General features: G+C 32.4%; 2 protein-coding genes across 2 annotated transcripts; one reads left to right on the top strand and one right to left on the bottom strand.

Moving 5' to 3' along the window:
* Positions 1-3,846: 3,846 nt before the first annotated feature.
* LOC138309770 (uncharacterized) lies at positions 3,847-6,787 on the top strand. The gene is made up of 3 exons (XM_069250982.1): positions 3,847-3,970; positions 5,509-6,373; positions 6,710-6,787. Exon 2 carries the CDS (start codon positions 5,523-5,525, stop codon positions 6,369-6,371), a length of 849 nt encoding a protein of 282 aa, XP_069107083.1. The 5' UTR covers positions 3,847-3,970; positions 5,509-5,522; the 3' UTR covers positions 6,372-6,373; positions 6,710-6,787.
* Positions 6,788-10,234: 3,447 nt separating this feature from the next.
* LOC138309133 (nucleolar protein 58-like) lies at positions 10,235-24,484 on the bottom strand. Its single transcript, XM_069250284.1, has 4 exons — positions 23,871-24,484; positions 23,353-23,427; positions 21,441-21,554; positions 10,235-10,399 (listed from the first exon to the last, which is right to left on the bottom strand). Exons 1-4 carry the CDS (start codon positions 23,902-23,904, stop codon positions 10,269-10,271), a joined length of 354 nt encoding a protein of 117 aa, XP_069106385.1. The 5' UTR covers positions 23,905-24,484; the 3' UTR covers positions 10,235-10,268.
* Between the last annotated feature and the right edge of the window lie 744 nt (positions 24,485-25,228).

Below are 25,228 nucleotides of genomic sequence, written 5' to 3'. Positions count from 1 at the left end.
TAAATGTATGTCCGCCGTATAAATATCGTAATGGCTGTGATGTCAAGATTTTATAATAAATTATCTTTTAAAATTTGATTTTAAACCAAGATTAACACAAAAAATAATACATCATAACTTGTTTTGCTTTGGTGCATGCACAATCAGTACTTCTTTCCATATAGGACATAGTCCGCAGTTTTTTTTTCTGAACAATTAATAACTATTTCTTATATATTTTTCTTGAAGTAAAATTAGAACCTTTTTGATGGTAGTAATGGTATAAAGTAAGTTACTTTTGTAAATGAAAAAAAAATTGTTTGCTCCTGGTTTTGATAAAGAAAAATGCCATTTGTCAGCGGTGGAGCAACTTCAATATTAAACAGTAAAATATGGATGATAACTATATGACCACTAGTCCTGTGGTATGTCTGGATGATATTGGAATGGTATCATGCAATATTTTAAAAACACCGGTTTCAATCACAGGGATCTGAGAATTAGTTACAGATTATATAATCATGGACCCACCAGAGTGCCCTTAGACCATGTTTTAGACGTTTTAGAAGTCTAGATTAAAAAACGATAAAAATCATACTCTACATGGTACTATATACGAGAAGGGTGGAAAGCCTTAGACTCCAAATTTTTAACCCGCCCTCCTTTAGCGGCTATAAAAACAGATTTCTGGTATATCGTCATGAAACGGTTACTACCGTTGGAAAGAACGATGATTTCCCTTTCAAAATCATCCTATACATCTAAACAAAGTGCCGTCATTAAGACGATGTAAGCCCCATTATGACAGACACCTTGAACAACAGCTAATTAAAAATAAGTCTATCTTTTCGGGACGTTGTAATCTATATACGGATTTCGCCGTTACTATTTAAACATATACAACTGTGGACTTTTTATAGCCGGCTAATGAGATTGCTACGGCGGCGTATTAGGGCCACTACAAACTTTTATTTATCTTGTACGTACAAGTTATTATCTTGTACGTACAAGATAGTATCTTGTACGTACAAGATAGTATCTTGTACGTACAAGTTAGTATCTTGTACGTACAAGTTAGTATCTTGTACGTACAAGATAGTATCTTGTACGTACAAGTTAGTATCTTGTACGTACAAGATAATATCTTGTACGTACAACTTAGTATCTTGTACGTACAACTTAGTATCTTGTACGTACAAGTTAGTATCTTGTACGTACAAGTTATTATCTTGTACGTACAAGTTAGTATCTTGTACGTACAAGATAGTATCTTGTACGTACAAGTTAGTATCTTGTACGTACAACTTAGTATCTTGTACGTACAACTTAGTATCTTGTACGTACAAGTTATTATCTTGTACGTACAAGTTAGTATCTTGTACGTACAAGATAGTATCTTGTACGTACAACTTAGTATCTTGAACGTACAACTTAGTATCTTGTACGTACAAGATAGTATAATGTTGAAACTCTCGGTATTAAAGGCTTTGGCTGGTTTACTCTCACAATGGCATCGCATGCTATACGTATATTACGTAAACTTTGTTTAAGCCAAAGGGAGAAAAGAATATATGTTGTGGAGTTGTAATGCTGTGATAAGTTTCCGAACACTTATATGTAAATGTTTATAACAGAGTATTTACTATGATCATCATTTGGACAATAATTGATGTGTGTATATATGTCTAATAAACACAAAAACACATATGAAATATTTTGTTTTGCTTTTGTTGTCTTTGCAATCAGTAACTCATTCGAATTAGGGCATAATGCCTAGGATTTTTTTCGGAGGCAGTTAATTATTTTCAATACTACTATTCTGATGTAAAATAAATGCTCAAACATATCCAATAATGGCATCATTGTGAAGTATTTAACTTTTATTACTGAAGAAAATTACGAATTTGTTTAATAGATAAAACTTATCATTCATCGGAGATGTATCATATCCATTTTATCACTAAATGTATCTTATCTATAAAACAAGCGACTATACAGTTTTCTCGAAAGGAACTATACAGTGTCAGTTTCAAAATAATGCAAGTGACTATACAGTTTCAACTCATAATCCGGCAATTTCAAATTACGATTGTGAAAAAGATATTGTTCTCATTAATATATATTCATATTTTTAATATAATAATCCTGTGATCGTGCTTGAAGCAATGTAAAGTAGACCGACTATCTTTAATTACGAAAAATATCAGGCGGGTGACTCAATTCTGCGGTGATGAACAGCAGTTCAACTCAACTTGTATGTTCAAGATACTAAGTTGTACGTACAAGATACTATCTTGTACGTACAAGATACTATAAGTTGTACGTACAAGATAGTAACTTGTACGTACAAGATACTAAGTTGTACGTACAAGATACTAAGTTGTACGTACAAGATACTATCTTGTACGTACAAGATACTAAGTTGTACGTACAAGATACTAACTTGTACGTACAAGATACTAACTTGTACGTACAAGATACTAACTTGTACGTACAAGATACTAAACTTGTACGTACAAGATACTATCTTGTACGTACAAGATACTAAGTTGTACGTACAAGATACTATCTTGTACGTACAAGATACTATCTTGTACGTACAAGATACTAAGTTGTACGTACAAGATACTAAGTTGTACGTACAAGATACTATCTTGTACGTACAAGATACTAACTTGTACGTACAAGATAATAACTTGTACGTACAAGATAAATAAAATTTTGTAGTGGCCCTAATACGCCGCCGTAGATTGCAGCCGAAACCTCGCTCATGCATATTTTATCGGCCACATCGCTAAAATTTATTTTGATACCCGATGAAATTAAATCAATGCTTAAATATAAAAACTCAAAAATTGAACATGGCAATGTAAAATTCTAAAAATACTGCAATGGAATTAAAGTTAAGAAAATGCGAATTAAAGATGGCAAAATATCTTTAAAAACTAGAATGAAAAAAAACAGTTCAATGTCTTTTTACAGGAAAATTGCGAAATTGTTATGCGTCATTTTGTTTCCTGATTTGAAGTGAACATTCAAGAAAACGACAAAATAAACTGCAATCCAGTGCTTAGTAATGATATGATAATATGATACATATACAGACAGTGGCCATAATACAATACGCAAGTGACTTTTTACTTAATAGTCTACACGTTAACATGTTTTTAACGTAAATCTCCAGAAATCAATTGCTAACCTAAGCGCATCAAAGTTGACAAAGCAAAAGCTAGTAACATAGCGCTTAATTTTAATAAATGTAAATGTTCCGTTGCAAATATGTCCGAGTTGTGAGCGATTATAGCCAAATGCAAATGTCACTGGATACCAGACGGATTATATGATATATCTATTTGTAATTAATGGGGTCGATGATGCGCATTTCAGATAGAAATTTTAGATTTGATAAAAAAATATATAATATTTTCAAAACAACATGACTTGACATTTATGGTTGATAAGATCCAGGTGTCGCGACATGTCGCTCTGTAAAGGTAACCATACCGGAAATAACGCCCATCTCGTTAGTAATGCATCATTGCAGGACGACAAGTATTGTCAACTTGACAAATAATAATAGGGATATTTTTATCAAAATTTTCATAATATACATGTATAGCAAAAAATAAAAACTAACTGTTTTGGCAGATGCAACGTACACTTAACAAAGACATTATAGATAAAAACTTTTTGAAATGTTGAATTGTATTTGGTTTAATTTTGAAAATTTGTGGTAGGGAAGGGATAAGAATTACTTTAATTACTGTAGTTTAATTTGGTACCGAACCGGGTTACGTTTGAGGTTAAAAGAATTTGGATGAGCTGGTATGAACAGGGCCTTATATGCATTTAATTCATCATTGGTTTTTAGATGATTGAGTCAAGAAAAAAAAATCATTCTTTCCTTCTTGACACAATAAAAGGCGAATTTTCTCCGATAATCAGCAGTTGTCCAGGATTCCAGGGATATACAGCGGGTAAAACGGTAAAGGTAAGTACGATATAAGTAATTTATATCTTTGTTGTTTTATGCTTATTGATATATCTTTATTATGTAGAGTTACTACTTAAAATATACGCATGCACGTCATTCATAGTTACATTTCCAAATTTTCAAATGCGTTTTACTATAGATGCTGCACCGCCGACAGAGGATAAAGATACCCATCATTTAGTAAAATGATGTTAAGAAGTGTATATATGTGTCTAACTCACACAAAAATGCATAAAAACAATTTATTTTGCTTTTGGTTCATGCGCAATCAGTACTAGGGCATAGTGCGTTGGATGCTTTTCTAGAGGTAATTAATTATTTTTTGATCTTTTCATCTTGAAGTGAAATAAGATGATCAAACTTTTCAGCGATGGTAATGGTGTATAAAGTAAGACACTTTTATAACCTAAGAAAAATACGAATTTGCCTGCTCCTGTTTTTTCATAGAGAAAAAATACCATTCGTCAGCTGTGGAGCATTTTATAAAGTAGAATACACAATGTACTTTATTCATAGTTACATTTGATTGATTTTCACCACAGACTAGCTGCTAATATCATCAGCGTCATTTATGAAATCCTGTAAAATATCGCTATTATATCTACTATACACTCTACGTTTGGCCATAATAAGACGAAATACAATTCAAAAGGGGCTTATTGAAATGCATATTAACGTTCGTGTACTAATGTTTCTCAATTTAAAAAAAAAACAGCTACATGGTACATGTAAAAGGTGTTAATTGTGCAATACTTTTATGGTTTTGTTACACTGGTGCACAACTTCATGCTTACTTTATATTGCCATCCACGCAGTGACATTACTATATACTGACAACGCATTTATACTTGTATGAATTCGTTATCACTATTTATAGTTATGATTCACTTTTGCGTTTGAACGAATTTTAACATTTACATATACATCACTCAGTCAAAAGTCATTTCTTCATAAACCTATAATAATGTAATATGTTTTAGCTAAATCTGCCATTTGCTTTATATACATATTGTGCAATATTAATGAAATTTAGCAACATCCCACAAAACACATCACCTTGAAAAAATAACCAACTGTACGGTAATTTAAGTTTTGGTAACCCGGTGTAGAGGAACATTAAAACAATAAACCTGTAATTTACTGTTCTTTTTAGATGAAGGCAATTAGCCTGTATACGTTATATTTGTCTATTTTAAAGTCTATCCTGAAGTAGATTAAAGGAAATTCATTGCTTACCATTTATGCGTTAGAGAGTATCACATATGTATAAGTGTGTTTGAATGAAATGATTTCTAATTATTTTATCTCTAATCTGTCCGGGGACCGCTGTAGAATGTTTATTGACCGACATTGACGGGGGAAAATAAAATGATTTTATCCTTGGGGAAAATTCCCGACATATTTCCACATGTTCTCCACCTGGGTCGCGAATTTGAATCCCCATGTACTATCCAATGGTCGTATTTTTTTTCTCCTGGTACTTCGATTTTCCTTCCACTTCTTAATCTTGTCCATGTTTTATTTTCTATTTTCAGATTCAGACGTAACAATGCTGTCATCGTATATAGTATGTCTAGCCTATATGGCTGTTGCTAGTGCCACCTACGTCCTCCCGCATGGAGGACACCTTGGCCACAAGTCTGGTGGTGTACACTGCCCAGGGGGAATCTGTAAACACAAATGTGTTGGCTCATATTGCGGTACTCATAACAAATGCCTTGGAGGCAAATGTGGGTACCCGATCGGAATCCATAGCATTGGAAACTCAATGTCAAGTTTCTATAGAACCCAAGGACCAGGGAGCCATGGATCAGGAAGCCATATATATCCCAGCTATTCCCAGGTGAATACAGGCATTCTCACCTCTGGGGGACGTTCAGCAGGCAGCATAGGAACTCACGGGGCGTATACAAGTCACACGGTCAAACCATATAGCATTAATCAGTACGGACCATACAACATGAATCCATTTGGATCATACGATACGACGTCATATGAAGACTACGATGGATCATACAACACAAATCAGTATGGGTCCTATGACGTGAAGCCGATTGTATCCTACAGCACAAATCCCTATGGATCCTACACCACGATTCCACATGGATCCTACAGCACGATTCCACATGGATCCTACAGTACGAACCCATATGGATCCTACAGCACGATTACACAGGGATCCTACAGCACGAATCCATTTGGATCCTACAGCACGATTCCACAGGGATCCTACAGCACGAATCCATTTGGATCCTACAGCACGACCCAGTACGGACTCTACGACAAGAAGCCTGTCCATGTCGCACTAGGTGGAGGTCAAACCAACATCGGGATTTCATCCGCTCTTAATGCGCGGACGACCGGATATTCGGTACCGAAGGCACACGCCTCATACTAAAGGTAATTAATAGTCTGCATTATATTTTATATATTTATATTATTTTTAATTTTGATTATGAGTTACTGCTTTAGTTGACTCCGTTAGTACCGACGAGGTGAAACGAAGGGAAATAACTCTTTTTGATACCATTGAGAAATATTAGAACTCAGTCTGCCATGCAGGAGAAACTCACTTCTGTAATAATTCTTGTGTTAAGTCATCTTTTTGATTAAGTTGATGAGAATGATACATTTTTATTTTCTCGTTCGTTCATTTACGTTCAAAGTTTAGATTCAGACCAGTATTTTGTGTTATATTTCAATATATCTTAACTAATTTTTTTTTCTCATTTCTAGCAAGTGTCTGCAGCAGTGGTTGTCGGAGGATTGTCTCGCCCGACTATGATAAAAAACTTAATAAATGATTAGCATATATTGAGTGTTGTTATTTCTATTCTACGTTTGTCTGTTTTATAACTAATTCACCCCTTGAATTTCATAATGGACTGGTCTAGTCTTTGATTTAAAAGAGACGAAATGTGTGGAGGGGTGAATGAGTTAAACAGCTATCGATCACCAGCACGACTTTGGGGAGACGAGATCACGTAATTAATTAGGATGCAATATCCAACCCTGGACTATCTAATAGTAAAACTAGAGGCAACAGAACAGGCAATACAGTCTGTTGATGTACATCAAAAGAGACGCATAACGGTATGGTTGACTGTGGCTTTGAAGTTGGGCGTCGCTCTCTCTGTAACCTTCACACTTTTAAAGAAATCTTTGCAGGCATGTGATTGGTTGAGATTTTTTCACCTGAACTACCTTCAGTTTCACTATTAAAAAGTCCAGGAGTGGGTCTAACGTCAGTTATAGTAACCCCTGGAGTATCGAGGATGGAGTCTTGGTCGCCAAATGGTCAGACGTTTCGATATAAAGATGTCTAGACTATTCGTCGATATAATTCTTGGAAGAACGAGGGTATGATTTCACTTGAAACAATATAGACATATACTAATATTCGAATACGTGTGAAGCTGTCGTACGTTGATGTGATATCATCTTTGATACTCCAGGGGTTCCGATCACTTCCGATCTCTACACCTCTGGACTATCTCATAGTTAAACTGAAGGCAGCTCAGGTGAACAAATCTGAACAAATCACAGGCCGGCAAGAGCTATCCATTCAACCACAGTGTCCGTTATACGGCTCTTTTGATTTGCATCAAAGGACTCAAACACCTGTTTTTTATCTGTTGTCTTCAGTTTTACAATGAAATTGTCCAGGGGTGTAGAGATTATAAGTGATCGGAACCACTGGAGCATCGAGGGTGATGTGATATGAGAACACCCGTTTTTAAACTAACGGACTATTTTCATAACAACTGGCTACCACTGGGGCAACTACCCTTCGAAAAGCGTCAGTTCATCGATGGTGTGTGTTACCCATTTTGGGCAACGGACTTACTGCATTTTCCCCAAAGAGATAATATCACATAACCGGTTATTTTTGCGAGTATGATGTTCATGATTTGCACTAAAAACGGGAAAATTATATTTTAGCGGATTTACAGTTTCGTGAATCTGGTTATATATATTTTATGATCCAGCCATTTCCCAATATTCAACGCGTTCATAGCAATCCCCACGAAAATAACAATTTAATTGCAGTAATAATATAATAGACCGAATGATTCAACACTTTATTTTTTAAATATTGGTCTTTACATAAAGCATTTGGCGAAGCCTCGTTTTCCTGGTTAAATATCGTCGCTTTTCCGGTGTGACACTGAAACAAATACAATATTATCGAATTATAGAATTAAAATTAAATTCTCAACATGATACATCGGATACATTAATGTGCATGTAACTTACCAGATGTAATGTTTCTAAATGTTTATATCTTTTTACTTAAGTACAAGTCGTTGCTAGTCACAAGTCCATGTTTTACATCCTTTCTCCAATATTTTCATTAAAGGGTTTATGACACAAAAAGGGATAAGTTGTTTATAGATTGAGCCCCTTTTAAGTTCACCAAAATACCCCACCCCATGAGGATGGTAAATACACACACTGAGATACCAGGCTATACATATGGCCATCTGCAGCTGACCGATATGCAAAAAATATTGCGAAAACAAGGCTGTCAGCCAGCACGCGTCACTGGTTCACCGACTGGCTTACCGCTGCTGATGAGACAGACACAAATAGAGCTAAACACCTAAACTTACAGTTATCTTATCCTGTGTTTCACATGAAATAATTACAGGCTGTTATTATAAATCCAGTGTGGTGCAATGTCAAGCTTGAGCTGACAGAAATCATCATTTGTATGAATGAGGTTTTATATGGAGACATTAAATTACTTCAGGGTCAATTTAATTCATGTTTGAAAAGGTGACCTATTATCTATGACCTGAAAATGGTATTTATTGTACATTTATATTGTAATTACTCAGCCCTGTTTGATAGTAAACATTATACATGGATTGTGCGTGTTGCAAATGTCTGTTTGCTTGTAACAACTTAAGGACAATTTATCATCACCATTGCCTGCTACTTATTTACTCATACGAATGCTACAGTACACATTATTAAACAGATAATTGCATAATATCAGTCATAGTATCTGGCTGTATAGTCATATAAATACATTATATCGAGAAGAGGATTGATGTAATGTATATAAATATTGCAACAAAAATAACATTTCGTTAATAATAAATCTATCAATAGGTAGAATTAATAACAATATAAACATTTTACAGAGATGTTTTATTAACTATTGGATCACAGAAACCACATGAACACCTGTTGAAAATAAGAAATATAACCAAATATGTATCGACAACATAAAATGGAAAAATTGACTTTTGGTAATTGAACCATGTAATTTGCTTTGTCTCACAGTAGTAACCAATGTCATTATCCATTCATCTGTTGTTAAGAATATAATCCTCATTTACTGAATTCTTCATTTGTTTATTGACATAGTAATAAAGTGTATTACACATTGTTGGCATTGATGTTGATTAAAAAAAGAGATTTTATTTAGATACATGTATATTTGTAACATGTAGGTATGTAAAATTAGTGTAGTAATTATATAAGTCTTAAGTCACTGATATCAATCATACAAATGCATTTAGGTTAATGCATTTATAGTGTAACAATATGAGACATTAATTGTTTTCAATGGATGATTCTAATGGAAAAAAAATAATTATGTAAGATATATGTCACAGATTATATTCACTTATTAAAAAGAAATTACCTGATGAATACCCATGAAGGCATCCACATCTATATTTAATGCCAATAAATAAAAATAAAAATAATTACAAACCATGCTGTATTTGTCAACCGATCCTTTTGATTACCTTCTTGGTTTTCTTGATCAGCGTCTGAAACATCTGCCGATGTTATCCCCCTTCTCGGTAGAAAGAGAACTATCAGTGTTCATCAAAAGGTCAAACTGGTATGGAATAATGTCCGGAACAAAACCCAAAGCAGGGATATCACTGTCATTGTTTTGCACTGCAGATATTTAAAAAATACTAGAAGACTCTGTAGTTTTTCTTTATAAATAAACAGTATCACAAAAACGGATGACGCGTTGGTACCACGTGACCGACTAGCTCATTAAAGTTTTCTCAGCCGCAGCAATTTACCCTTACTGCCCTTAAAGTAGATAAACAACTTTGCGGAGTGCTGTGAAACGTGTGTCAGCCAACATTGATGGGGTCAAACTATCAGAAAATTTATAAAATGGTTTTTGTGTCACAAACCCTTTAAGATTCTTATGGACATGTGAGATGTTGTTTTCGAATGTTATAATCATAATAAAAGAATCGGGATATATAAGATAAATACCTAAATCGTTCCTCGCTACACCTCTAACTGGCCATTATTTCTACTCCTCCTTTTCCCGTTTTTCCTTCTCTTCATTTCTTTCTTGCTTTTCCCTTTTTGCCTTTTCTCTTTTTTCCTTCTTTTCTAATCTTTCCTGCTTTTTCATTTTTCGTAGTGCATCTCTCTTTTGGACTATAACATCAATAGGATTTGTCAGATCGATCTGCTTGAAATTCTGTCTATATTTGTATTCATTATATATTGAGCATAATGATACTACAGTATACTGTAGTATGTTTAAATACGATGTAAACAAATTATATTAAAACCCATTTCATCTATTCTAAATAACTATAAGAATGTTCTGGGCCCGGTTGTTCAAAGTACAATTATGCCATAGTTGAGTGGTTTTTTTCTGTTTTATTTTCGCCCTTTTGATTTCTTAAACCCACCAACCAGTAAGGCAAAGAAAAATCAAAGTACTGAAAGTACTCATAGTCAGGCATGTCTAGCGATATAGGTCATATATACACGTAGCATTAATAGGTAATGTACTACGGTAATACTTTTAATTTCCTCATGCTTTTATCAATGTAGTCATACAAGTCAACAAAATTATTGAATAGTGTTCTTTTCACATTTGATTATCTTATACTAAAACAATATGCCGAGTGTTAATAAAATATCTTTGATATCATTCAATATCAAATACGGGGTACTGTTAATTTAATATCCTTTACAAATCAGAATTCCAATAGGCACAGTAATAGCTGATGGAGAATTAGAGATTTTCATTGCTGTTTTTATCAGGTCATGTGGTTGTCAAAATTTGTGACAATAACTGTTAACTTCTTGTATCAATCACACAATGTTTCATTATATATTGTAGCATTTACTGCAGTTGTGATAGAGGTAACTTTATGGAATGTACATGCAAGTAATTAATGAACAATTAACACTATTATTTACACTAATAGTTTTATTACAAAATTTGAAAAAAATACTGTATTGTCGTGGAACATTTAAGCAGATTATCATCATGAAACACATTTGTATAATGTAATACAAAATGAATTTTAAGATTTCACTGTTATTGCCGAATCATCTTGCGATGAAATAAAATCATTAAAGCTTAGAAAAAAGTCCAACATACATTTTGTTATCATGTCAGTGAGGCTATTTTACATGTTCATTGGAATGTTATTGCCAACACATTGCTAGTTATGTTAAATTGAGGTAACAATTGCAAATAAAAAAAGATCTGTAAATTCCTACAGCTCAAGAGAGTGCGGTGATGCAAAAACTGGGTATGTTCCAGCTTTTTGAGAACAATGAAAATTTTTAAAAATGTAGATTTTTTCTGCCATTCAACAGAAGTTATTATCCAGTGATTAATATATGTTTTACTTGTAATTTTACAAATTGAAAATAACACAAAAATCTTATTTTGCATAAGGAAACCATATCTGTTTAACTGTAAAATTCTATTAAATGTTAAACATAACAATGCATCTCTGATATACTAGTTACTACACATGCAGTATCCATTTTAAATCATCTATCGATTTCAACACTGATATTATCTATTATAAATCATGTACTGACTTCAATACTTGTAGTATCCAACATCTAATGATTTCTACGCATTATTTGTCAAACATAAATCATCTACTGATTGATTTCAACACTTTCTTCTATTAACTTCTATACTAACATAAATCATCTACTGATTTCTACACTAGAAGAATCCATCATAAATCATCTACTGATTTCTACACTAGAAGTATCCATCATAAATCATCTACTGATTTCTACACTAGAAGTATCCATCATAAATCATCTATTGATTTCTACACTAGAAGTATCCATCATAAATCATCTGCTGATTTCTACACTAGAAGTATCCATCATAAATCATCTGCTGATTTCTACACTAGAAGTATCCATCATAAATCATCTACTGATTTCTACACTAGAAGTATCCATCATAAATCATCTACTGATTTCTACACTAGAAGTATCCATCATAAATCATCTACTGATTTCTACACTAGAAGTATCCATCATAAATCATCTATTGATTTCTACACTAGAAGTATCCATCATAAATCATCTGCTGATTTCTACACTAGAAGTATCCATCATAAATCATCTGCTGATTTCTACACTAGAAGTATCCATCATAAATAATCTACTGATTTCTACACTAGAAGTATCCATCATAAAACATCTACTGATTTCTACACTAGAAGTATCCATCATAAACCATCTACTGATTTCTACACTAGAAGTATCCATCATAAATCATCTACTGATTTCTACACTAGAAGTATCCATCATAAATCATCTGCTGATTTCTACAATAGAAGTATCCATCATAAATCATCTGCTGATTTCTACACTAGAAGTATCCATCATAAATCATCTGCTGATTTCTACACTAGAAGTATCCATCATAAATCATCTGTTGATTTCTACACTAGAAGTATCCATCATAAACCATCTGCTGATTTCTACACTAGAAGTATCCATCATAAATCATCTGCTGATTTCTACACTAAAAGTATCCATCATAAATCATCTGCTGATTTCTACACTAGAAGTATCCATCATAAATCATCTACTGATTTCTACACTAGAAGTATCCATCATAAATCATCTATTGATTTCTACACTAGAAGTATCCATCATAAATCATCTACTGATTTCTACACTAGAAGTATCCATCATAAATCATCTGCCGATTTCTACACTAGAAGTATCCATCATAAATCATCTATTGATTTCTACACTAGAAGTATCCATCATAAATCATCTACTGATTTCTACACTAGAAGTATCCATCATAAATCATCTTCTGATTTCTACACTAGAAGAATCCATCATAAATCATCTACTGATTTCTACACATTAAGAATCCATCATAAATCATCTACTGATTTCTACACATAAATTGTCCACAATAAATCATCTACTGATTTCTTCACATTAAGAATCCATCATAAATCATCTACTGATTTCTACACTAGAAGTATCCATCATAAATCATCTTCTGATTTCTACACATAAATTGACCATAATAAATCATCTACTTATTCTACACTAGAAGTATCCATAATAAATCATCTACTGATTCATCCTAGATGTCAATTCTTATTGTTTTTCACAATATTTAGGAAAGTAGGTCACACTGATCTAATTTTACAAAATTCATGTTCGGTATGTTTTGGTCATCCCAGATATCAATTCTTAATGTTCTATAACAATATATAGAAAATTAGGTCACACTGACCTAATTTTACAAAATTCATGTTCGGTGTGTTTTGGTCATCCCAGATATCAATTCTTATTGTTCTATCATAATATGTAGTAAAGTAGGTCACACTGACCTAATTTTACCAAATTCATGTTCGGTGTGTTTTGTTCATCCCAGATATCAATTCTTATTGTTCTATTACAATATGTAGAAAGTAGGTCACACTGACCTAATTTTGAAAATTCAAAAATGCAAGATCAGTAAGTTTCGCACTCATCTCAGATATCAATTTCTTTGGTCCTATGATAATATTTAAATATCAAGTATTATTTAAATTTAATGTACTAACAATGACCATATTTTGTTTGTTGTTTCTCCTGAATGTCGTTTTTAGGTCACCTGAGACGAAGTCTCAGTTGACCTATTCTTGTCGTCCGTTGTCCGTCGTCGTGCGTCAAAATATTACAAGGAGTCAACTTATTTTAGGTGTATAGGTTCCATAATAATTGGATCAATATATAAATTGCCACAAGATGAATTTGCCCTTGCTTTCTCACCTTTCAGTGTGCTAGTTTCATATGGCGGCGGGGAGTTTATGTCTTAGACATTTTCTATTTTTTTTTGCACTTTGTTCTTTATTTATGCATCAGAACTCAGGTGACCGGTAAGGCCCTTGGACCTCTTGTTATTGTTATGCGACAATTTCAGAAAAATAGGTCGCACTCATGAGTCATGATTATAGACGTCTTTCTGTGTTATAACTATTTTATCTATCGTTTTTTTTTCTTTTTTTTTTTTTATTTATATATATATATATATATATATCATATATACTCATAAGCTGCAGAAAAAAAGTAAATAAATTATCTGTCGTTATATTTTTTTTAATACTTTCCGGAAACTACGGATCTTCTTTAAAGACTACACCGATAGTCCCTGTCTTTTGGACGCTTAAATGCTATAATTCTATTATATTTCAAAGCTGCAAACTAACCTAGATCGGAACAATGGTCCGTTTTCCTTTTAGTAATGCAATAAGATTTCCGGTTAAATTGTGAACACGAGGTTGAAATTCTACTATGTTTTTACTGCTTCAGAAGACCATTTAAAAAGACAAAGATCGACTCAACACGGTAATCATACTAAATTCTATCATCATAATTATCTTTTAAAGAACATCGGTTGTTGTCTGACTAATGATAATATGTTACATGATAGCTATTTATATTATCAACAAATTTTAAGTCTCCTATAATTATAAATCCATGCAACAAATAACACAATCTTGCTAGTTGATATTGGTAGAGAATAGGTTATCAAAAAATTTAACTAATACATATCTACTTGTGACATGGCAGCCGATGCCCTGTCACGATATTTACATGTAATTTATAATAGTACAACACTAATAGTAGTCATACTTTTGATCAAGATACCAGGGGTATGAATTTTTTTATACATTATAATATCGTAAATGGCGAGCATTGCTTTATCTTGTTTTTTTTTTCTTCTATTTTTCGGCTTGGATAATACATAAGATATGCAGACATTGAAGTATTTTTACAGTCTTTCGGAACTACTGTCAAGGTTTTCACATTGTTTTATTTCTTGATTTATTAATGTCAAATTTGATTTTGTGTTTATGGGTCTTGGTGATTCTATGTTCGTTGTTGTTTTCATGTTATAAAGTGTTTACTTTGTGTAATAGATTGGCAATTTCAATATATATATACATTTACTTGTTTTTTTACCTATTCTTGGTGTCAGACTACTGTTGCTTTTGCATTTTCAATACTTTTTTCAATTGCTATACAGACAACTTGTGTAATATTTACTATAATGTATTAGATTATGGCAAAAAGTATTAGGATAGCATCTGCAAACTGTAGAGGATTAGGTCAAAAGGAAAAAAGAATGGATGTCTTTAATTTCTTAAAAAGCCACTTTAGGGAATTTAGTATTTTCTGTCTCCAAGATACCCATTTTATAGAAGACCAAGAAAGGGAAATTATTGAGCAATGGGGTTATAAATGTTATTTCAGTTCCTATAGAAACAACTCGAGGGGGGTATGCATTCTTTTTAACAACAATTTTGAATTCAATATTTATGATAAGTGGAATGACACTCAAGGTAACATACTGGCACTCGATATTTCTATAGGAAAAAAGTAGATTTACATTGATTAATATATATGGTCCGAATAGAGATGATCCAGACTTCTATAAAAAAATTCATGAACAGATCAATATTTTTGACAATTCAAACTGTATTATATGTGGTGACTTCAATCTAGTTTTAGATCCTGACATCGATTCAAATAATTATCTACATGTAAATAACCCTAATGCACGAACTCAAGTTCTTAAATTAATAGAGGAATGTAATTTGATAGATCCTTTTAGACATTTTAATCCAGACTACAAAAGATATACATGGAGGAAGAAAAACCCAATAAAACAGGCTAGATTAGACTTTTTCCTCACTTCAGATAACCTCCTAAATTTAATTGATAAAATAAACATTTATGCAGGATACAGATCAGACCATTCTATTATATCATTAGATCTTAAACTAAATAATTTTGTTAGAGGCAAAGGCCTATGGAAATTCAACAATGATCTCTTACATGATCAGGAATATGTGCAAAAAGTTAAAGATACAATATACAAAACTAAAATACAATATGCTTCTGATATGTATAATAACGATATTAAAAATATACCAGATTCTGACCTTGAATTATGTATTGATGATCAACTGTTTTTTGAAACTTTACTTTTAGAGATCAGGGGAGTAACTATTTTCACATTCATCATTTAAGAAAAAAGAAAGAGATAAAAGAGAAAAAAAGTTAATAACTGAAATAGAATTACTTGAAAAAAAATGATTCTTGGGTATCTAATCCAGAAACGTATGAAGAATAAAAAAATGAATTAGAGAATATTAGAAAGATTAAAATGAAAGGACATGTAATACGATCTAAAGTAACTTGGCTTGAAGAAGGCGAAAAACCATCTAAATATTTTTGTAATTTGGAAAATTATAATTATATCAATAAAACTATCTGTAAAATAGAGAAAGATAATGGTGATATTTTAACGGATCAGAAACAGATTCTTGATGAAATTCAAATGTTTTATAAAGTATTGTATTCAGATCATTCGGGGTCCATTGAAGATGTTGATCTGGATCATCTCTTATCAGGATTTGATTTCATGAATTTAAGTAATGACCAGAAAGTAAAATTAGAGGGACCATTGACGGAGACTTAAGTACTATTTGCCCTTAAGAACATGAAAAACTGTAAATCGCCTGGCTATGATGGTTTTACAAGCGAATTTTATAAATTTTTCTGGATAAATTTAAAATGTTTCATTATTAGATCACTAAATTTTGGCTACACCAAGGGTGAACTTTCAATTACACAAAGACAGGGTATTATCACCTGCATACCAAAAGGGAGATAAAGCTAGACATTTCTTAAAAAATTGGAGACCTATTACTTTGCTGAATGTAGTGTATAAATTAGCATCAGCTTGCATAGCAAACAGGCTAAAGTCAGTTTTAGATTATTTAATTTCGGAAACTCAGACAGGTTTTTTAAGCGGACGTTATATTGAGAGGAAATACTAGACTCATTTACGACATTATGAATTATTCAGAATTAAATGATATACCTGGACTTTTAATTTTTATTGATTTTGAAAAAGCTTTTGATTCGGTCTCATGGGATTTTTTACATAAAGTAATAGATTTTTTTAATTTCGGAGAAAGCACCAAAAGATGGATTAAAACATTATATAATAATACATTTTCAGCAGTTACACAAAATTGTTTTCTATCAGAATTTTTTAATATACAAAGAGGTTGCAGACAAGGTGATCCTGTCTCCCCTTACCTTTTTTTACTTGTTGCTGAAGTGCTAGCTATTCTTATAAAAAATAACAGAAATATCAAGGGCATACAAGTTTATCAAAAAGACCATAAACTCTCACAGTTTGCAGATGACACATCAATTATTTTAGATGGATCGCAAAACTCATTCAATGAAACTCTAAATGTGTTAGAATTTTTTGGTAAGATCTCTGGCTTGAAAGTCAATAATGACAAAACTAAAGTTATTTGGATTGGGAAGAAAAAATTCAGTGCTGACGTATACCATCATAGATGGAAACTTAAATGGGGTGAAACAAAATTTAATTTGCTTGGTATTGATTTTTCAGTTAATTTAGATGAAATGACTAGTATAAATTACACAAAAGTGCAAACTAATATAAAAAATATCCTTGGGCATTGGTCAAGGAGACTCCTTACTCCTATTGGAAGAATTGTAGTTTTGAAATCAATTATTATACCTAAATTCAATCATTTGTTTATAACCATTCCCACTCCTGGAAACTCTTTCATTCAACATTTGAATACTTTATTCTTTAATTTCATTTGGCAATCACCAGTTGATAAAATCAAAAGAAAAACATTAATATCAAATTATGAAAATGGTGGTCTTAAAATGGTTGATATTTCTGAATTCATATCTAGTTTGAAATCTACATGGATGTGAAGGCTTCTTAAAAGTAATAGAAAATGCTGGATTAATATTTTTGAAGCACAACACTTCCCAATATCATATGTATCTGATTTAGGAACTGATTTTATAAAAAACCATAAAACAAATAATACATTTTGGATGCATGTTTTCCAGGCATGGGTTAGGGTATCTGAAGCAGTACAGGTGAGAACTTCTTCAGAATTTTTAAGACTTCCTTTATGGTACAACCCTATTTTTTGCATTGATAATAAATCCTTTTTTAACAAAAAATGGTTTGATAAGGGTGTTCGATATGTTTGTGATTTATTAGACCAAGAGAATAATTTTCTTTCTTTTTAATGATTTCAAACAAAGATTCGGTATAGAATCAGAAAATTTTTTGCTTTATCGAAGTATATGCAGTTGTATCAAGAAAATATGTAAGAATCTAAATTTAAACCTTAGTATGTTAAATAAACTAGACAGACCATTCATACCTAGCCATATCCATATTCTATTTAAAAGTATTAAGGGATGTAAAAGACATGTATCTTTGTTTAATTGAAAAAAATAAAGGTTTGATAACATCAGAGCAGAAATGGAAGCAACAAGCTGTCTTTAGAAACATACACTGGAAAAAACAAATATAAAATACCTTTTCTAATTACCAAAGATACATCAATATAAATGGTTCCAGTATAGATTACAGCACCGTATACTCCCTTTGAATAATTACTTAAAAATTATAAATATTTCTGAAAATAATATATGTAATATCTGTAATACAGAAGTTGAAACCATAGAACATGTTTTTTGGTATTGTCAAAAATCTTTTGAAATATGGCAAGGTATGAAAAGAAAAATATATGAAAAAAACTAATAATGTGGTGGAATTTTAAATTAGAAACAATACTGTTTGGTGAGACTGAATTTTTTTCAATACCTCTCAATTTTATTATTCTTTATATGAAGTTTTATATTTTTTCTGTATCAAGAAAAAAACAAAACATAAATATGCAAGGTTTGAGTGAGTTTTTGTTAACAAAATATGATGTTGAAAAAAAGCTGTCAATTAAAAATGGAAGTATTGAGAAATTTGATCAAATATGGACCAATTGGAAATATATTTTTGAATAGTTCTTGAAATATGCCAATCTATGTTTGTATGATGTTTTTATGTTGTAGTACTTAAATATGTATGATTTGAATCTTTTTGTTTTGTTTGTGTATTGTCTGTAATTCTTTATATATATATGTGTGTGTGTGTGTGTGTCTTTTTGTGCTAGAGCTTGTTTGTATATACAAATGTTTTATTCACTCCACTACAAACATTAAACCAAAACAATTAAATTCCAAATCTTAATGTGAACAGAATACTCAATACACAAGTAATTTTCTTAAAAAGTTTTTCCTTTTTTCCCTCTTACAGGTTTCTATATTTATTGATTTATATTAAAATTGATGCAGATGCAGTCGCACGAGAGCCTCTCATCGTCGCGGAGAGACATTATTGTTTCAGCGGAGTGTTGACCCAGGGCCCCACAATCACTGCCAGCTATCAACCAAATGTTACCGATGTGTATTATACCATTTGTTTTGCCAATGCCACATATGCATATACACACTCATTACTTATTCTGGGGGGGGGAATAAATTATTTGTTTACTGGTTAAATAAAATAAAAAAAAGAAATAAAAAAACCCTATTTTATCTGATTGATCATTAATCAAAAAGATTCATATAATAATTCAATCTAATACCCATAAATTTTTGTTATTTTACAGGTTTTAGAGTTTTTAAAAATTTCGTTATACATTTACTACACTTATGCTAAAAAATGTGCTAGGCCTCATGTTGTCTACAAAGTCTGAAAAAGACATTTGTCACCAACCAAAATTTTATCAGCAACTTAAAGCTCCAGGAATGTTAAACTGGATAGGAACCAGTGTAAACAGGTACACCGGAATAAGTAAAACAATACACACAAGCATGTGCGTTTGTCACTTGGCCTCCAATGTAACAGTACACGAGGCGCATTAATCTGAAGCCGTTGTCTAAGCTATTCACAGGCTCCATTGGCGGAACAGCGAAAACAATTACCAGTATATGGTTTTATTTCAGGGAGGGAAATTGATCAGCCATTTCTTATCTGAAAAAGCACGGATATTTGGCATATCTTTGATAAAGACAAATCAAAGAAAAAATAACTTCTGCCTAAAACTTTCATTTTGATTTTCATACATTTTTCTTCCGCATTGAATGATGCTGACTATACAGCTTCGAAATCACTGAAAAGCCAGGGACTATCTTCAGCAGCGCATTGATTTCACTGAAGGTAGTAAAAGGCAGTGAAAGTATTTTTCTCAAATGGTCGCTATGCCTAAGGCATGCCTGACTAAAAATCACACAAGAAAATAAACAAAATGTTTTGCTAAGGAATTAAAGTTTTTTGGGGTTCAAATTGATACTGATTTTATATATTTTTAACAAAAATTTCAATTTAACTGTTCAAATTTAGAGAAGAGTTTTCTTTTTATATATTATATATGTTTGGAAATTGTAGGAAACAATACTTACCCTCTTTCACACCTCTTTTATTTATTGCCAAGTTCGGGCGTTAGAATTGTACCTGCTGCCCCTATTGCATAATCGTAAAAGGCGACTAAATTTAGGATCTTAATATATTTTCTCTTCTTCCTAACTGACTTTATGTTCCCTAATGCCTCCCTTGGCACCGCCTCACTTTTGGCCTTGAGCTGAGCGTTCGCCCCTGTGAGGAAGGCTCTGGGTTCTGTCCCCTGGCCGAGACACACCAAAGTCTATAATAGCGGTAGTTTGTGCTCCGGCTTAGCGCTCAGCGAACAGGGAGTGGGACGATTGGTTCGCCCGTTGTCAGTACAATGTGACGGGGTGGAGTGTGTTGCTTGGTGTCTTCGGCGGCATGCTTCAGTGATATAGCACTATAAAAAGGGCAAGTTCCACTATACAAGAAGACACAACACGAACATACCGCAGTCTCCCAAAACATACACCTCGCACTTCACACACGCTAACCACTGCATACATGGGAGGCCGTCCTTACATGACCCTGGCTGTTAATAGGACGTTAAAATAATCAAACAAAAAAACAAACAAAGCCAAGTTCGAAAAAAATGTTCGTGTTTGTTTTTTCACTCAAGAGACCAAAAACCTTCCAGCATGCTGACGCAAAACAGAAAAAAAACCCATAACTATGGCCTAAGCGAAATCACAGTATTTGTGAAATTTCCACTTATCATCTACTTCAAAATTAGTAATTATATTCTTCTTTAATTGTGATTAGTCTTATAACATTTTAACGACTGAATGGTTATTAAAAACATAAATATATGTAAATAATAAATCTTTATGATGATAACGAAAGGTATTTTTAGCATTTTAAGACCAATTTGGCTTTAGTCGACCTTACCGCGTTCTTCTTTGGCTGCGACTTTCTCTTCCTTTCTATCTATATTGTCATGGCGTTTTGCCTCCTTTAATTCATTATTATCCAGTTGTTCTTCTTCGTTACGTATTTCACCATCTATACGATAGATGCAACATTTGCATTTTACAATCCACACAAGATAAATATATGTATGACAAATTTAGTTTTTTATTTGTACAAATAGCGCGACTATAAACCCTCCGTCCTTTATGATGCTCCAACGCCAACAGAGCATATTAAACAGAACTCATTTGAACACTTTATAAATGATGTTTGATTGTGTATATACGTGACTAATTAAAACAAACCTACATATTAATATTTTATTTTGCTTTCAATGCATGTGGAACTTCATTACGTATAGGGCATTGTGCATAGGTTTTTAATATCTTTATCGTGAAGTAAAATAATAAGTCCAAACTTTTAAAATGGTGGTAATGATGTAAAGAAATTAACGTTTATAACTGAAGATAAATACATGAACTAATTCGTCTGCTTCTATTCATGGCGTAAGTCAAAAATAGCATTCGTCATCGGTGTAGCATCTTTAAATATAGTTGTGAAGGATATCAAATGATATCGACAACATCAATTGTCAAATTAATGACTGTCATCTTCATGGATAAAATCCAGAAGTAAAGCATAGTCAAACTATCTATAAAGATCACACAGGGGACAAAGGGGAAAGTGGTCTTTACAGACTCCTTCCAAACTTGTCATTTTGAACCTTAAGAAAGTAGTTTTAGTTCGCAGGTGGTATTAATACAGAGATGTGGTATTTATGCAGAGGTGGTATTCATACACAGATGTGGTATTTATGTAGAGGTGGTATTATTACAGAGATGTGGTATTTATGTAGAGGTGGTATTCATACAGAGATGTGGTATTTATGCAGAGGTGGTATTCATACAGAGATATGGTATTTATGTAGAGGTTGTATTCATACAGAGATGTGAAATTTATACAGAGGTGGTATTCATACAGAGATGTGGTATTTATGTAGAGGTGGTATTCATATAAAGATGTGGTATTTATGTAGAGATGGTATTCATACAGATATGTGGTATTTATACAGAGGTGGTCTTTATACGGAGGTGGTCTTTATTCAGAGGGAGTCTTTATACATAGGTGGTCTTTATACAGATGTGGTCTTAGTACGCAGGTGGTTTTTATACAGATGTGTTCTTTATACAGAGGTGTGATCGTCATACAGAGATGTGGTCTTTATACAGAGGTGGTCTTTATACAGAGGTAGTCTTTATACAGAGGTGATCTTTAACAGATGAGGTCTCCATACAGAGATGGTCTTAATACAGAGGTTGTCTTTATACAGAAATGGTCTCTATACAGATGTGGTCTTTATATGAAGATGGTCTTTATACAGAGGTAGTCTCTTTACATAGGTGGTCTTTATACAGAGTTGGCAGCTAAGACAGGATTTACTACTTATATGCATCAATCAGGTCCCAAAACCTTACAAACTCGAGAGCATTTCGATATGGGGCGGTTTACAAGGAAGTCAGGAAGGATTTAGGAAGAAGAGAAACCATAACAAGTGTTCACCTATCATTCCATCCTCGATACTCCAGGGGTTCCGATCGCTTACGATCTCTTCAACCCTGGACTATCTCCTAGTAAAATTGGAGGCAGCTTAGCGGAAAACATATGAAACAAGCACAGCCCTGCAAAGATTTCATATGAAGACTACAAAAAGAGCTACGGCCAACATCAAAGCCACACAGTCAACCACATTTTACCGTAATAGGTTTTTGTGATGTACATCGAACGGATAGAGCTGTTCTGTTACCTCCAATTTTACTTTAAGATAGTCAAGAGATGTAGAGATCGTAAGTGATCGGAACTCCTGGGGTATCGAGGATGCTATCATTCTTACCGTGACGTTTTCCCATGAATGTCCCATCCATTAGGTTGATCTTCTTTAACATATTCTTGCGTTCAGGCCCTTCAGCTATAATGTGAAAAAAATAATAATAAACTTAATAATTGGTGCATACGTTGAGTTACAGAAGTCGAAAATCTTAATTATGAAATTTACGAACGCATGTTCATTATAAACATATTTAACATTTTTCAAGGTTAAACATATTTTGGTAATAAATTGACAAATAAAAATAAAATAAAAAATCCCATCAACAACAACAACAACAAAAATAATAATAATCATATTTTGATCGTTCATTTAACAAGACGGAATAGATTATTCAAAAGTAAAAACAGATAACTGATTCAATAATCAATATCTTTCACAATTCTTGCGCAATCAGATTGAAATGTATTTCAATTCAGAATATTTTCCGCCAAATTTAACCTTTGCGAAATTGCTTTGAAGCTAAAATTGCGAAATTTAGTAGCCACGAAAAAAAAGTTTATTTACAGTATGTTTTTACGTACCTTGAAGAAAGTCGTGGGTTTTACTGCTGTACATACTGTAACGTCTGCCTACACCATCATTGAACAACTGTTCGTCTTCAGCTCTATACGTGGCTTAAATAGTAATTTCCATTTCTAAATACTTAGTGTCATTAGATTTCATTGTCATTTTAGCAACAGTATCGGGCACACGTTAGTTCTAACTTACAAATGCCCTCTGCATTTTCAATTTACAGCACATATGATATATAATGTATTATAAATATTAGATCATAATTGTTTTTACTAAAGGGGAACAGATAAGAGAGAAGAGAGAGAGAGATTGATAGATAAAGAGAGAGAAAGAAGAGTGGATATAACATCAATAGATCACATGTTATTTACAATTTTATATATACACTTTTAATTAAAATGTACACACGGGCGACACCTATAACAATACGAAACTTTCAAGTTTTCAGAAAGATTTATTAACTCGAAAGATTTAACTTGGATAATGCAGCATGCAAAGCCTATATGCGCTCTACCCAAATGATTACAGGGGTTCATTTCTAGTTATAATAGTCACCTGTAAAAACGTGATATCAATGTATATTTGCATTGAATTGGATCTTTTTAGTACCATTAAGCAAGTTATTAAATCACAAGTCATAAATGGTACTGTGAAAAATACACAAATATATTGTTTATATGTATTGTAGAAAAAAATACATAGAATGGTCAATAACAGGACTATATTTTTACATTGAATAATAAAGTATTAGTTCGTCAATACTCAATATTCACCTAAATAATACTAAAGGTTTTAATCTTGATAAGTTTGATGAAATTTTAACACTTAATGTACTCCCTCGCAATATGACGTATTTTTTCGGAATAAAACGCATTCCTTCGCAATAAAACGTATTCCTTCTTAATATAATGTATTCTCTTGTAATGAAACGTATTTTTTCGTAATAAAACATATTCCCTCGCAACATAACGACTCTCACGGAAGATAACGTATTCTCTCAAAATACACTTGAAACCAAATTACAAAATTCTTATTCAATTATATTTAATTATGTTGATTTAGGTCGAATATTCCTTATCTTAATATATCTGCGAATGCAAAAATTCGCGAACAAAAATTCATGCGGCCAACCGCGCGTTCATACAATTATACAATAATTCGCGAAGCATTATAATTCGCGTTCTAGCTCAAGTGTTTGAAATATTCAGCCTTTTAATCTCTGGTATGAAACTTTTCACATTGTATGATAATCATCAAACGAAATTCAGATTTCAAATTCAAAGACACAAGAAAGCAACCAATTATTTTATTAACAAATAAGAAAATAATATATATGTAAAATTTAGTACAATAATAACGGAGAAGA

This window comes from Argopecten irradians, chromosome 15 (assembly GCF_041381155.1).
Source record: "Argopecten irradians isolate NY chromosome 15, Ai_NY, whole genome shotgun sequence".
In the NCBI taxonomy this organism is placed as follows: domain Eukaryota; kingdom Metazoa; phylum Mollusca; class Bivalvia; order Pectinida; family Pectinidae; genus Argopecten; species Argopecten irradians.
The sequence above is the reverse complement of the archived record's forward strand: the minus strand, read 5'-3'. Positions and strand labels throughout refer to the sequence as shown.